Source organism: Liolophura sinensis, chromosome 7 (genome assembly GCF_032854445.1).
Source record: "Liolophura sinensis isolate JHLJ2023 chromosome 7, CUHK_Ljap_v2, whole genome shotgun sequence".
Classification (NCBI taxonomy): domain Eukaryota; kingdom Metazoa; phylum Mollusca; class Polyplacophora; order Chitonida; family Chitonidae; genus Liolophura; species Liolophura sinensis.
This window is the reverse complement of record NC_088301.1, coordinates 41,932,859-41,948,689: the sequence shown is the minus strand read 5'-3', so window position 1 is coordinate 41,948,689 and position 15,831 is coordinate 41,932,859. Positions and strand designations below refer to the sequence as shown.

At 38.0% G+C, this 15,831-nt stretch overlaps 3 protein-coding genes across 3 annotated transcripts in view; 1 reads left to right on the top strand and 2 right to left on the bottom strand.

Moving 5' to 3' along the window:
• The first annotated feature begins 1,141 nt into the window (after positions 1–1,141).
• Positions 1,142–7,481, top strand: LOC135470930 (proton myo-inositol cotransporter-like). Its single transcript, XM_064749978.1, is given in 6 exon segments — positions 1,142–1,574; positions 4,567–4,680; positions 4,683–4,725; positions 5,293–5,495; positions 5,881–5,989; positions 7,307–7,481. Coding segments are annotated over 6 exon segments (1,077 nt in total).
• A 4,933-nt stretch (positions 7,482–12,414) lies between these two features.
• Positions 12,415–15,796, bottom strand: LOC135470056 (proton myo-inositol cotransporter-like). Its single transcript, XM_064748770.1, has 4 exons — positions 15,392–15,796; positions 14,845–15,102; positions 14,493–14,645; positions 12,415–13,315 (listed from the first exon to the last, which is right to left on the bottom strand). The coding sequence occupies exons 1-4, from the start codon at positions 15,393–15,395 to the stop codon at positions 13,185–13,187; spliced, it is 546 nt and encodes a 181-aa protein (XP_064604840.1). The 5' UTR covers positions 15,396–15,796; the 3' UTR covers positions 12,415–13,184.
• Positions 15,410–15,831, bottom strand: part of LOC135470928 (proton myo-inositol cotransporter-like) — a 4,858-nt gene continuing 4,436 nt past the window's right edge. The window contains exon 5 of the mRNA XM_064749976.1: positions 15,410–15,500. Coding sequence (XP_064606046.1) covers positions 15,410–15,500 — 91 coding nt within the window. The remainder of the gene's footprint in view (positions 15,501–15,831) is intronic.

Here is a 15,831-nt window from a genome sequence, read left to right as displayed (position 1 = left end):
TCCTCAAATAAATGTATGTGGGGCAGGTTTTGGACAGGCAAACATACAGCATTGTAGTGTAATAGGAGAGCCACAGCCAATCATCAAGAAGGGTAGATGCAGTTCAGCTGTTATCATGGAACCGTGTGAAAATGGCCGCTATCAGCCAACATATCTCTACTTGTGATTCATCCACTTTCCATACCACTAACACTGGAAATCATGGGTTAATCAGCTCGTTTTAGAAGCACCTTTTTTGACAGAACAGTTTGGTTTGATCTTGACATTTCGTACAAAATAAAGCGACTATAAGAGGCACTTAATCTCAAATCTTTTTCTAACATACGTGTTGCATAATTACCTATATATTTTAGTTTATTATTAAACAATAAGTAAAAAAGAGTTCTGCATATTCGAATGTATGTACTGCAAGGTAGATTTTATCTAGCATCCCATCAATCATGTCATGGTTTCAGGCTTTATTCTGCTTTAAGAGTTGAGTTAATGGTTTGTCTACAAATAGAGGGTTTAAGATTCTATTTTCACTCACATCAGTAAGGTCTGTTGTGTTTTCTATATAAAATATAATTAAAGACGTACAGAGTATAACCATGATAATGACGACAATAACAACACAAACATGAGATGTGAAATCCCAGAATCTTGATGTTTTGGTAGATCAGTAGACTATTTATTACCGTAACATACGTTAATGGTATGCGTTACTATACAAACTTTTGCATATACGTGGTAATACTCATGTGACCTTAATTATGACACATATAGATCGACTGCAGCACAACGTCGTGTGGTAAAGTTTTAACCAGACAAGACACACTTGCCCTAACATACGATATGCATGGTTTAATCACGTAGATAAAATTAGGTCGATCTAAGCTCACAGGATGTTACTAACATACTGAGCAAAGCCGCCTTTTCTAGTACACAGTATACAGGGTGGAGAGCTGGCATGCACAGCTGGAAAATTCTCGTATATTTACATAGAGAGCTCGAGTTGGTAATTTCCACGTTTCACCATATAAATGGCGCCAATAGTTTCCGACCAATTCAGACGTAAAGACTTGTGAGAGTGTGGTGAGAATTGGGGATATGTGCTAGTTGACGTGAGACTGAAGGCGAGGATAGAAAGAACGTTTACAACATGGCCAGTCGGTCCCCGCTTCTGCAGCCCGGGACTGGAGACTCCGACGTGTACGATGAGCATACCGTACAATACCGTGGGTTGCGCAAGAGGACTGACGGCGAAATCACCTGCTTCATCATAGTCCTGACAGGGTTCTCGGCCGTCGGGATGTTCCTCTTCGGCTACGACACCGGCGTTGTCTCGGGATCCATGCTGTTAATTAAGAAACAGTTTAACCTGTCAGTGGTGTGGGAGTCGGCCATAGTCAGTGTGACGATAGGGGTGGCAGCAGTGTTTGCCTTCATTGGCGGCCCTTTAAACGAACTGATTGGGCGAAAATACTCCGGTGTAATCTCTGGTATACTATTTGCCGTTGGTGCAGTTGTTCTCGGGGTTGCCAGGGATAAGGTTGACTTGCTTTTGGGACGTATTGTCGTTGGAATTGGGCTAGGTAAGTAGTATACAAAAAGTTACGATATTCTGGATTACGGCGTAAAATACCAATCAAATAAATAAATGAATAAATAGTAAGTTACGAAATAATAAACCAGGTTTCTGATGATGGACTAAGCATCCTCGAGGCCTGATCCTTTGCATAGTTTTAATGCGATTGTATATTAAATTTGATGACATCACAGCATTTGAGTAATTGTAGCTAACGTCATATTACTTTCTGAACTTCTACTTAAGCCATGGCACTGTAGGGTGTGTACGTTGCTGCTATTCGGTATGTATGAACAATTGATGGATTTCACCACTAATACGTGTGACCATTTGCCAACCATCACACTGTCGTGACTACACTGATTTTCCTCTCTTTGCTGTAGTCTTTTATATTGATAGTTGACAAGTGATAGCTAAGGTTTTATTTTAACTCTTCATGTATATCCTTTAATAGTATCAACTTTTACATCCCCTACAGCACCATGACTTGAGCAGAAATAGGTAAAGAGAAGTGAATTAAAATATAACAATGTATTATACGTCTCTTTTCTAAAATTGCTCAAAAGGCTGTGTTGTCATCACATTTAATAAATAATAAATTTTTAAAAATGTAAAGTTTCCAAGTCTGGGGTTGAAGCAGATATAAAATAGGAAAGACCACACCAAGGATAGTAAAACCAATGAAAGGACTACATGTAGTTGGGAAATGGTTAAATGTAACGGTGAATTTCGACTTCTTGACAGTTTACATCAGTTTGGCTTTCATTTGACCTGCTAACTTTCAATAACTCATACATATTTTAATAGCTATAGACTGCCCAGATGGCACAGGTTACGTCTCTGTACAAGGACGACTTTGGTTTCCTTTCATGTGACCTTCAGAAGAGCGGTTTCAATTTTGATATGCCTAATAAGTTTCAATTTTGATATTCTTAACTATCGTTTTGGAAAGCACTAAGCTCAAAGGTCCTATACAGGTCCTATAAAGTAAAAGAAACCTAAAATATGAATTAAGGTTCATCTCACAGACAACTGAAAACATGTGCAAGAATACTTTCATTTATTTCTTTAGATGTTTTTTAAGAGTGTTGAAAGGCAATCAAATATTTGCCGTCTATGAGGGGCTCTATGGTCCACACTGATGGTATTTAGGACGTCACATCACCTTTTTTCCCAGATGTTTACCAGACGGAAGTAATTTTTTTGAGAACATTATTTCAGTAATCTTTTACTTATGTTTTAAAAGAGTTATTAGAACATTCAGTGTCGTGATTAATGTTGGAAAAACTTCCAGTGACGTCAGAGTTTCTAAACTCTTAAAGGTCACCCTAGAATTCAAAGGTTTAAACCGCTTTAACTCTCTTCACAAAAATCTAAAAAAAAGTAAAACAGTATATTTATACATAATTTGAAGTTGTCTATATGATGAACCTTACTTCATATTTTAGCTTTCTTTTGCAATAATGGTCTATTTCTTCAAAAACTATTGCGCTTTGGATGTTCCTCCAAACTGATTTAGTCTAAGTTTATTAAATATTACGAAGAGTATAATTTTGGTGACTGCAGGTCGAGAATCTCTGGCGTAACTTCTCATAACTTTCTAAAATTCCGCCTAGGGAGGTTCTTATGTGCATGGCGTTGAATAACATCATGTTAGTAAATATATGCACAGCTGAAATCAAAGTGCAGCTGAGATATACAACTTTAACAATGATGATGTACACTACCATAGAAAAGACTTGTATACTACGCATTTATGGAAATCTTTAGGAGATAATTGATCACTTTTGACAGCATCTCTTTATATGACTATGACTTGATATCTTATATACTTTGGTACTATGTGTTAAACGGTGTTTGTGTTGATCGTTTATCGTTGATGATTAGTACATGTATTCGACGCCTAGATTTAAAACAAATGTGATTGCATTATGCAGTTTGAAGTTTATCAAGCTGTATCTAAATACAAAGTTCACCTTCATGGCTTTTTACATATAGGTACATGCACAGTGTGCCACAGATTTTCCTTAATTTGAGCTCATGAATACCTGCCAGATTTTAAAATTAAGACATTATCATAATAGTTGAATTTCATGCCTGTGATATGGATACAATTTTTTGGTTACAGTGCTCCAAACACGATTGATGTGTTGTGAATTTAGCCTTATTTCTGTTGTGTCAACAGTGTGAATAGTGTATAGATATTTGGGTTTTCATTTGGATATGACAGTTTCTTTATTGTGTCGATTTTCCCCAGCTATACTGACAACCTTAGTGTAATGGATTTAAATGTACTTATACATTTGTGACGTCAAATTTACATCGAGGAAACTGGAGCGGAAAGAATGTGAAAACCTTCAATATAATAAGAGCGGAATTCACCCTCTGTTTATTTACAAGTTATCATCAGGAGCTGAGCAGACTTTTCAGCATTCATGGTAAGCTACCCACGGGCTGGTACATGGCAAGCTCTATGGATTCACTAATCAAAAAGCACATTTTCATATTGTTTCGAACAAGGTTTTCTGAACAGCGGTTAATTCCCACTGGGCACCAGACTAAACTGATTTTAAACATTAATCATGCAAAACAACGTCAACAGAAACCACCAAATATAAAAGACTCTAGTATGGAGAGTAAAACAAGAGAGACGACGACAGGATGACAGTTGGCAAAGAACTAAATATATAATGCTTGTTCATACCTTATCGTTATTCAAAATATGACTGAGTTGTGTTTTGATCGCAGCTGTGCATATATCCCGCGTTACGGTCCTGTTGAGCTCGACGAATAGTCTTCACGAATGAAAGGGCTTGCCACAATCTGAACAGTACACAATATCTGGGGTACAAAAGTTTTCTTATGTCTGTATATCTCTCTAAAGCTAACTCGTGATGATGGAACTCTTGAGAGTTAAGTAATTAGCATCTGCCAATTTGTAATGAAATTCTCTGTATTGTAAGTCTGTTATTATCTAGAACCTTTGGCTTTCCCCACAGGTATATCATCTATGACCCTACCTATGTATGTGTCAGAGTGTGCCCCATCGCACGTACGTGGCAGGCTAGTACAGATCAGCGGTACCTTTGGAACCATTGGCTTTTTCATCTCCAACGTGTTGATGGTTTATTCAGCTACGACGACGTGAATGGTTGGAGGTAGGCGAATAGTGGATACGTCTGAATGGGCGTAACATATAATTGTCCTGAAAACGTATGAGCAGTGGCCCTTAAAGTTCTTAAGCTGTAGCATGTAAAAATTCACTCAATCAACTTTACACCTTTACCGTAACGTTCATAGTAAACACGCTCGATCAGAAAGACACCTCCTGACACAAGCCTTGTACCTGCTTCAATAAATCACATAAAAGACTACATCATAGAGAGTAAAAATACAGCCGCGAGGACAGTGTGATAGCCGGCAAATGGTCACTCGTCACCGTTGAAATTCAGTGTACCTCAGTTAGGGTTTTGGTTTGTTCATGTAAATGCTTAAGAATAGTAACATATACCCCCTAGTACCATGGCTGAAGAAACATTACCTACAGAAAGTGCAATGATGCTCACTGGAATATATTAGATTTCACTAATTAGACGTTGGGATGCGTTTCAGACATTGCCGATGGAATAAGATCACTGACTCCTCTAGTCCTGTGACTTTTTGGGCATATTCCGCCCAAACGATTATTTGCAGGTTCAGTGAATCCTAACGTATTTACATTTCAGGTACATGCTGGGTTTAGCCGCCTTACCGTCCCTTATTATGACCGCCGGGTTCATATTTCTACCGGAAAGCCCTCGGTGGCTTGTAGGCAAAAGAAAAATGGACAGGGCAAAACAAGTCCTGGAGAGGATGAGGAAATCTGATGATGTCACTGATGAATTAAGACTGATAAAGAGGTCATGTGAAGACACCAACCAGAATAAAGGTACGTAAAATGGCGTGTTGGTGTCATTTAAATTAAACGTGTAATTCTCAAAAGGAATGAGTTCGATTTTTCTTTGTTATAATTTTATAATTTTTTCGGAGAGGTAGGTTGTGGTTTGTTTTCCTATTTATCTAATTATACGATCTCGGAGACTGACCAAACAACAACTTTTATAGTACATTTAAGTTTTCGATACCAAGGTTTCGAGCGTTGTACAGTCACTCAAATGCCAATGTATGCTTTGGTATAGCAGGCTTATATGAGTTATATTGTCAAATCGACTCAACATAATCATTGTAGAAGATCATAAACTGGTGAAATGTAGGGCGTTGAATCGTGTTAAAATCGATTATAGGAGAATATGCATTTGTTTCTTGACATGCAGGTTTTTTCACACTGATCAGAATTCTGCGTCACCCGCCTACGGCAAGGGCGTTGGTGGTGGGATGTTCTTTGCAGATGTTTCAGCAAGTCGCCGGAATAAATACCATTATGTGAGTGAAATGATTTTTTTTTTGATTGGTGTTTTACGCCGTACTCAAGAATATTTCCACTTATACGACGGCGGCCAGCATTATGGTGGGCGGAAATCGGGCAGAGCCCGGGGGTAAACCCACGACCATCCGCAGGTTGCTGGAAGACCTTCCCACATACGGCTGGAGAGGAAGCCAGCATGAGCTGGACTTGAACTCACATCGACCTCATTGGTGAGAGACTCCGGGTCATTACGCTGCGCTAGCGCGGTACCCAACTGAGCCACGGAGGCCCCGTGAGTGAAATGGGTTGTGAGATTCAATCTAAGACTTTAAAGTGGAGTCGTCTTGAAGCGTTAATGAGATAATCTTAAACATTACTGATTTATTTATTCCATTTTACACATATGTAAACATATGGTGGGAGTAACCGGGAAGAGCCCGTGGGAAGCCCATGACCATCCAGACAGCTAGCAGACCTTCCTACGTACGACATCAGATTAAGCCAGCATGAATTATACTTGTATACTTGAACTCACAGCGACCGCATTGCATGGTGAAAGGGGGGGTGGGGGTGGGGGGGGGGGGGGTCCTGAACCTGGTCAGGGCTATCCACCACATTGACATTATGTAAAGCTCTTAGCTGGTATGTCTCTTATTAGGAACCAGATACTTGTGTACCGAAAAAATCTACAGTATAGTCACTGTTTGATCATTGTATACATTCAACCGATTTCGCAAATACAGAATAAGAACTGTACACATATTACAGCATTTCTGTTAGAGGTTCTCATCTATGTAAACAATGTAAAGTCTAAGTGACCTTTGGTATGGAATACTGAATGTAAAAGTAAATACAGCAAATCTAATCGGACAAGCGCTTTAATGTAGCTGTATGCCTGTTTGAGTGCTAAGTCAATGTCGACCAACCTATTAACCGATATATCCATTTAGTTAAAATTTTCAACGCAGATATTTAATAAAGTTGTCTGACCTGTCAGAAAAACAGTGGTTCAAGATGAAAAATATACTATATACATGGTTCTAAAAACTTAACTATCTGACCAGAGCCAAGACCTGATTTTCTGGTATTAATGTTAAGTCTCCGATAATATGTGTAGCGCCATTTCAGTGTTAACACTCATTTGGATTAGTTTTAAACTACGACAAATGTCTAAATTTTGATCTGTGTTTTTATATTACACCTTATGGGTGGATTCTGATTAGTTAGAGCCACAGCTGTGTACTGTTTACTATCCCAAAGGTGTAAAAGGTGATAATGGCTTGCGCTTGAAGACTACCTGATGGTGTAATTTAGGGTGTTTCTTCCTCTCCCAGGTACTACACGGCGACTGTGATCAAGTCGGCAGGTATCACGGATGACCACTATGCAATTTGGCTCTCTGCAGGGGTCGCCGCTATAAATGTACTGTTCAGCATCGTCGGACTGTCGCTAGTGGACAAGATCGGCAGACGAAAGTTACTCTTCAGCAGCTATCTGGGTAAGGATTGACGCCAACAAGTTAGATACCTGCAAATTTCAGGCTCAAATTGCATCATTCACAATGAATACCAGACATTGATATGACGTACCTGTTCAAATACGACACGTGTACAACGTCTTAAGGGGGTCTCCGTGCTTCAGTTGGTTAATGCGCTAGCGCAGTGCAATGACCCAGGAGTCCTCTCACCAATGCGGTTGCTGTGAGTTCAAGTCTCATGCTGGCTCCTCTCCGGCCGTAAGTGGGAAGGTCTGCCAGCAACTTGCGGATGGTCGTGGGTTTCCGCCGGGCTCTGTCGGTTTCCTCCCACCATAATGCTGGCCGCCGTCGTATAAGTGAAATAGTCTTGAGTACGTCGTAAAACACCAATCAAATAAATAAATAAATAAATAAATACAAAGTCTTAAATGAGTCTCAGACAGCGCCTGTGTGATATCTGGTGCACAAATATGAAACTCTCGTGCAAATATTTGAAATATTAAAAACGGTTATTAAACGATGTTCATAGATGGACTGAACTGCATGCATGAACTTGTATTAGAATAGATTGTTTGTTCTGCTTAATAGGTGTGATTGCAAGTCTTATCACGATGTCTGTCGGATTCCAGCTTGTAGCCATCCACTCTCCAAGAGTGACTGTTCACGAGAACAATTCGTCATGCAACCGCTATAGGTGGGTAATCTCTGGGTCCCCCATAATACTCGCTCTTAGACCTTCCTATGACATTTTCTACCTAAAATTGTGCATCGAGGTAATAATGTGTATATTACTTCGTTTTAGACCGAAATTGGTCACCGCTGACAAGAAAATGTGCTCTGTTTTCCAGTAGTAGAGACTAATGAGGTGTTGCTTATTTTTTTCCACAACAGGCTCTGTGAGGGATGTACCCGGTTTGAGGATGCGGATTCTGTTTTATAGGCGATACGTTCAACGGGATCAATGGATCCTGTTTGCCAGTGAACCAAAACATGAAGTCATTTTCCTCTTCGGACGATGCTCTGAAGCCAACATCTCTAGTTTGGAAGCTACTTGGGCGTATGATTATTGTCCGACCCCCATGTTCTGGATTCCTCTAGTAGGCATTTGCTGTTACATTGTTTCATTTGCAGTATATAACACATACATTTGAAATAATAGGCCCGTTTAGCTGTACATTTGATACCATTGTTCAATAGCATTCATTATGCCTGCGGACATGTAATAGTAATGTTGTAATATTGATATAATGTTGTTCCGAAGTCAAAAATTCCATTTACATTGTCTTCGTGTGGTGCAAGTAGTTGTTCCCATCTTTTCGAAGTTCTTATAGGATATAGGAGGATCCCACGTCCTCTTAGTTCTTAAATCTGATGCATATGGCTTACGGTTTCAGGGTTGGCTGGAATCCCATGGCTGATGAACGCAGAGATGTATCCACCTTGGGCACGTAGCACAGGCAACGCCCTTTCCACTGCTACCAACTGGTTCTTCAATGTTATAGTTTCAATGACATTCCTCTCCCTAGGGCAAGCTCTAACCAAATTTGGTGAGTTCTCCCTGATTTTCAATCAGTTGTAAGAGATGAATGTATGGATGCTTTGTGAAAATTCTGGGTGAGGCGAACTGCTTTATTAATGTCTGGTCTTAAAAAATTATTTGCTGAAACTGAACTGTACGATATTCATCACATTTCGATATGACAGTGTGAAGAAGCCATTTATCCATAATACAGTAAGGGGTACTTTTTAATAGGAAAGGAAGAGTAATTTTCTTATGTACGTTTATTGGTGTAAATATATTTATGTTAATTGTTTATTATAAAATACGGAAATAACCTATATGGTTTGTTTTTCAGGAGTGTACTGGCTATACACAGGACTTTCTATAGTGGGACTTATTTTCCTGGCATATGTTTTACCTGAAACAAAAGGGAAGTCCCTTAGAAGAAATGGAGCAACTATTTGAGACACCATGGTGTTAAGATATGATGCATTAGCACAAGTGATATTGTTATTTCCATCATTAATTTCATATAACTCATGTTCACCACACAAGTCCTTGTCCATGAAGGATATCATGAGGCTGGCGGCAACAGCGTTCTAAACAGCAGTTGCTGCAAGCAAATCACCAACTCTGCGATATGTGTACGATATATTCCTTCTAATGTAGACGAGATCTTAGTCAAGCATTGTACATACCATTTCTAATAACGGGTTTAAATCAATATAATAAAATTGTGCGTATATGATATTTTGATAACTTTATAACAATTCAAATATCGCTATTCATTATTTTATCGGCATTTATTTTGTCTTGATAAATCTTTTTATAACCTGAAGGCTAAACTAGTCATTTACTTTCCAGTGCCTGTATTTGAAAACTGGAAGGTTGGGGACTTACTTCGAAATATGAACATTCCTGTTAAGTAGCTTCCTTATTGAGTTCAACAGTTCTCATTAGTATTTATTTATTTGCTGTATATTGCAATTTGTTTAACGACACACTGAAGAATTTTGCACTGATGTGATGGTGGAATTTAATAGTAGGTTACACGATTTGATATTTATCGGCCAGACAAGAATCAACCCAGTAAAACATCTTAATTAGTTCCATAGAAAAATAACTATTTTTTATAATTTGCATGGCGGGGTTGAATTATATAAACTATACATTTCCATTTTAATTATATTCGATGTCAAATTCAGGATCACAAATGTTTGCAAGCCTTTGGTATACGTAAAACTAACAAAACTTTGTTCAGTTACAGGCGTAATATATAGTAAAGCATATTTTTATACAATGAATGTTGGATGGGGAAGTAAGTAAATTATGTAAAAATAGTGGTGGTTTTTCACTGAATCATTGTATTTTATATGTTTTTGTCTCATGACTGAAAACGTTATTTTCATCAACTGTGCCTAAGAAGGCGTAACCTGAAATACATTTATCAGTCTTTTCAAATTTACGTTTTTTTTAATTAATTCATGTCTTATTTTACAACACATTTAGTAACATCTAACACAAAAAACAAAGTGCTTGAAGCACACCTTATGTGTCAACCATTTAGAATATATGGTGTTTGTGGTGTGGACTTGGAGTTGAATAGGGCTTTGAATACACCAGTTATTTAACACATATATAAACATCACTATTATGTATGACATAAAAAAACATTTGGAATTGCATCCACGAGGAAACATTTGGAATTGCATCCACAATGAAACATTTGAAATTGCATTCACGATGAAACATTTGGAATTGCATGCACGAGGAAACATCTGAAATTGCATTCACGAAGAAACATTTGGAAGTACATCCACAAGGAAACATTTGGAATTACATCCACGATGAAACATTTGGATTTACATTCACATAATTTATGGGCATGGTTAGTACTTGTGGGCTATTCATTTATTTATTTGTTTGGTGTTTTACGCCGTACTCAATAATATTTCACTTATATAACGGTGGCCAGCATTATTGTGAGGGGAAACCCACGACCATCCGCGACCCCGACCAGGTTTTAGCAGACCTTCCCACTTACGGCCGGAGAGGAAGCCAGCATGAGCTGGACTTGAACTCACATTACGTGTGGGCTATGTTAGCATATGGCCGACCCTGTACAAGGACACACGGTCGAGAAAAGATTGAAATAATGTTGAAAGCGATGCTAAACACAAACAGAAAAACCTTTAGTGAAAACATGTTCCTCTCTTAGAAAGCAATTGTTTACTAGTTGCGGGAAAAACACAAGGAGAAAATAAACCATGGTGCATGATATTAATCCGAGAATATGACATCCTGCGAACTGTGAGTTGATGTTTGTTGTCATTGTGAAACGTATAAAGCCCAAACCCTGGAAAACGTGGAAACAACGAAAGTCCGAATGGATGCTACCATAATTTGGTATTTGGTCACACATTACCAGTTATGACTACTTGGCATCTCTCCAGAAGATGAATTTATTTTATAGCTGTTCACGATTGAATTGTAGTTACGAACACGAAATAAAGCAGAAACAGATAAGATATAATTAAAGATCTACAGCATAGAAAAACCACAGGAGCGACGACAGTTCGATAGCTGGCTAATGGTCACTCGTAACGCGTGAAATATGGCCTCTTGTCAGTTGACCTCAGTCAGGGTTTTATTCTAACTGTTCATGTAAGTGCATAAAAAGTAGCAACTAACACCGCCCCCTAGAACCATGGCTTAAGCAGAATGAGGTTAACAAAGATTGCAGTGATGTTAATTGCAATTTATTAGACGTCACAGTTCTAGAATTACTCAAATGCTGTGTTGTCATCACATTTAACAAACAATCACATTATAGACAATGTGTGGAACACTTTTCCCTTAGGAGTTAATTAAAAACCTAATTCTACTTCAGTCATGATGCTAGGGATTGTGCAAGTTGCTACTTTTTAACTAGAATTGGAATATACATGTATCGACAAAAGGCCGGATTTCACGGGCTATGTCTTACCATTTGCCAACTATCACTCTCTCGTCGACGCTGTGGTTTTATTCTCCATGTTGTATCTTTTTCATAAGTATAGAAACGAGACACAAGAACTCTTGCTGTGTAAGCACATGTGAAAATGAACGTAATCAGCCTGAGAAAGCGTATCACTGACTGTGTCTGGTCGTTTCTGAACTGCGTTATGCAGTAATTAGCACCTTCCAAATTACAGTTTTGGGGTAAATAATAGGTGTAAATTTAAAAGTCTGGATGCTTTGATCATCGCAGAAATGTAGGCTGATTTTGTTTCAGCAGCCTGATACCTGCAGTGTCAACAGTTCTGCTATTTGCGACAGTTCTATTGATGGTTTGTCAGCTTTTTTGTCATATGTAAAACGCAAAAAATATAAAAAATCCTGACAAGAATTAGAATCTTGGAAATGGAATTGTGTCTCCTGTACCTGCTCATTAAACATCACACACTGTTGTTATTTTTAAAAGGGTTTATTACAGGGGAAAAGCTGTTATAAAATTCATACTGAATTGATCAAATCAAAGTCAATATCCTGGACACCAGTGCCATCTGTGAATTAAGATTTCTGTGCTAGATTTGAATCCACAACTATATACAACAAGATACTGAATATGGCACTTCAGTTGCAGATATCTCAAAGTGACATTAGTGATGCTTTTCGATTTTAAAGGCACGATCCATAGCCTATTGGTTTGCTAATGCACAGGTATCATGTTATTTTAAGTAAAAACAATGCACAACAAATAACTCTCAGAAATGTAGATAGTTGTTTTACATGTTTCAATAACACCCACGGGAACGACAAATGTTCAATTTCACAACTCCAAATAGATTTGTTATCTCAGATCCAAGCATCTTCCACAAAAATAAATTCAATAAATTTTGCATACTATTTGAATCAGCATTATCGATTTTGAGCAACATTCAATAGAAAAGGGCATGACACATGCAATGATGACAACCCGATTGTCATCTTCTTTGTTAATGATATTGCGACACAATCTTTCCTGGTGTTGAACACCAAAATGCAATACTAGTGAACAATACAAGGGCAGTATCTTCAAAAGATTGCCAGATGAATGACATCGGCTTGGAAGAATCACAAGGGAGATAACCAGTTAAAAGGTAGTCTCGTACCTATCTGGTAATCAGATCTATTTGATTTGTCATGAAGACGCAATTTTTGTTACAAAAGCCTTTCGGAAGTCAATAGTTTGGAACTTCTGGCAATCATTGTGTCATGACTTTATTGTGGAGCGTTTAAATAACTGTTCCAAATCCTCTAATTTCTTCCCCTTTGTTTCTGGTAAAAGAGCCGCAGTGAAAATCATTCCCACCACAGACAACGAAGTGTACAGCATGAACACACCTGCAATCAACAATATAACGGGTGAATACAACTGTCTCTATTCAGGGTGTAAAACCTTGGCTCCTAAAAACTAAACACTTAATTAATGAATGATTTCATTAGAGCAGATCAAAACGCTGATTCAAAGTTAAAGTTGCTTAAACATAATACAGTTCAACGTCTAACAGTAACTGAAAAAATAAAAATTTTGTTACCTTATAGCAGCTGCATCAAATTTGGCTTACTTGAAATCTTACACTGAAATGCTTGTGTGACACGGAAAGAAAACTAACGTGTTTATATGATATACTATGAATATTATGAGTTATGGCAGAATTGAATTGTACTGCTAAAACTGTGGTATATCTAGTCAACTAATATGGGCCTTCAACACAAACCACCAAAGAAATAAAAAAAGTATATAAAATTAAGAAACTAGGACAGATTCATGCAAAGAGAAGCAGTCAACAGTTTTCATTGACGACGGACAGACACTAGGAATGTTCTAGGTTAATGAATGAAATCAGTATCTGAATTGTGTGTCATGCCAATACCTAAGTTGTCAATAATCAAATCATGTATCTCCATTACGCTTTGATTGCAACTGTTCATATATCCAACGTTGTGATATAGTTCAGCACGATGAATATACAGCCTAGCCCCAGGTCAAGCGGCACTTACACACTGTTACGAAGTAGAGTGCCATAGATCATGGACATTTCGTTCATTTTCATTTAGAAGACAATTGTACTTACTGTAAAATTAGAGTAAAGGCGTTTGATTAATTTATTTATTTTATTTAATTGGTCTTTTATGCCGTACTCAAGAACAGAAGGCGTTTGATGGAATTTCCTTCACACACTAGTTTTTGCCATAATAATCATCACCTCTTCAAATGCAGAAAGCGACAGCTCAAGGACCCTTCATTCAGTACGTAACTATCCAAGTAAGGATATTTTATTATGTTATTGCCGTAAAGTCGACGTCTGAGGAAACTGTTGTGGCTATTATACAAATACAATATAAATATGAGTTTTTCCTGTTATTCCAATAGAATAGTTTTTTTAGCGTAACTTGGTATTGTGTTGCCAGTGACATAATATATTCTAGCATCACTCAGAAACATTAAATTTTACATATCAGTTTTAAGAGTGTAACAAATGAAGTACGATACACGTTTGCCATAAAGAGAACTTACCATGCTTTCCAAGTAGGGATACCAAACTAAGGAAGGTCATGGACACAATAAAGTTAAAGATCCAGTTCGTTGCCGTCGCCAGTCCATTCCCAGTACCCCGTGCCCACATTGGGTATAGTTCCGTGTTAACAATCCAAGGGACGGAGGCCAGCCCTAGCAAAAGATAAAGAACAATGTTCACGTGGTGAAAGAGTCTGATTGGTAAAACTTATACGGAATAAAGGTAATAATCTTTAAAAAAGGAAACGAAAAAAAGAAAAGTTAATGATAATAATTTTGGACAGTTTGGGTCACGTGACATAAAAACTTCTTCAACTACACGTTATTGGACGCCAAGCAACACATAACTAACCTGGGGCAAAAAATATCAAATACGTGGTCATTCCCCACAACGGGTATCCAGTAGAATTTCGTGGGACAGAACCCATAAGCCCAGATGTTCCCCAGTGTGTCGGAGGCCATATTTTCTTTTGAGCATTCTCCCACGGATGAAAACGTGTAGGCCTGGTGTTCATTAAAGACAGACAAGCAGTGACCAACTGGGGAGGACCAGTTCGTGTCGTTGAAACAGAATCCACAACCACTGTCATCAATGCAACCTTGACAAACCCTGAGAGAACGAAACATAGATTACTGTTCCAGTCAGAGGTATATAAGTACTGGATAACACACTACTAAATTGCAATTAAACTACATATAAGACGCACATGTTTATAATAAAAGAGCTCTGCAAACAGATGTCTGTATTTGCTGCTATCATGGACGGCCTGACAGCATTCGTAACATTTGTATACTCACATAAAAAATTTACCGAAAAGTAGCTATCGTTCTATTTTTTTTTTTCTTGATTAATAAATCTCCTCTATCAGTAGATCAGGAATACACCGTGAAGCCCTTACTCATAGTGATTGCAGGTGTTATTGATTGCTTGGGACGGAATAACGGCCGGAGAATACACCACTGCCAACACGAATCCCACAGACAGCACTATTAGACTCAGTATCACACCTGGAAAACAAGAAGAACATTTCTCAGAATAATGTAAATCTATATAACTAGCCTTTTTTTGACACAACAGAGGTTGTCTCCCTTTGAGATAAAACGAAGAAGCCCATGTGCTGATGAATAAAACTGCTCTGAGACATTATGAAAGATGAAACACATTTTTACATCAAATTTCCTAAAAATGTTTTCCGTGTAAATTAAACGAAGTAAATTCAGTGATGTGCTAATGTATGAATTGTACGAAAAATCAGCATGTTGATTCGACAAGGCAGACACAACGACAAGATTATAACTGGCTTAATGAGTATACTCGCCGGAGAAGCTTGCGAGGATG

Excerpts from the sequence above, each read along its gene's own strand:
- LOC135470056 (XM_064748770.1), bottom strand. Across the intron at positions 14,646-14,844 it reads TTTGATATTTTTTGCCCCAG|GGCTGGCCTCCGTCCCTTGG; the intron begins GTTAGTTATGTG and ends ATCTTTTGCTAG. Across the intron at positions 13,316-14,492 it reads ATCCCTACTTGGAAAGCATG|GTGTGTTCATGCTGTACACT; the intron begins GTAAGTTCTCTT and ends TGTTGATTGCAG.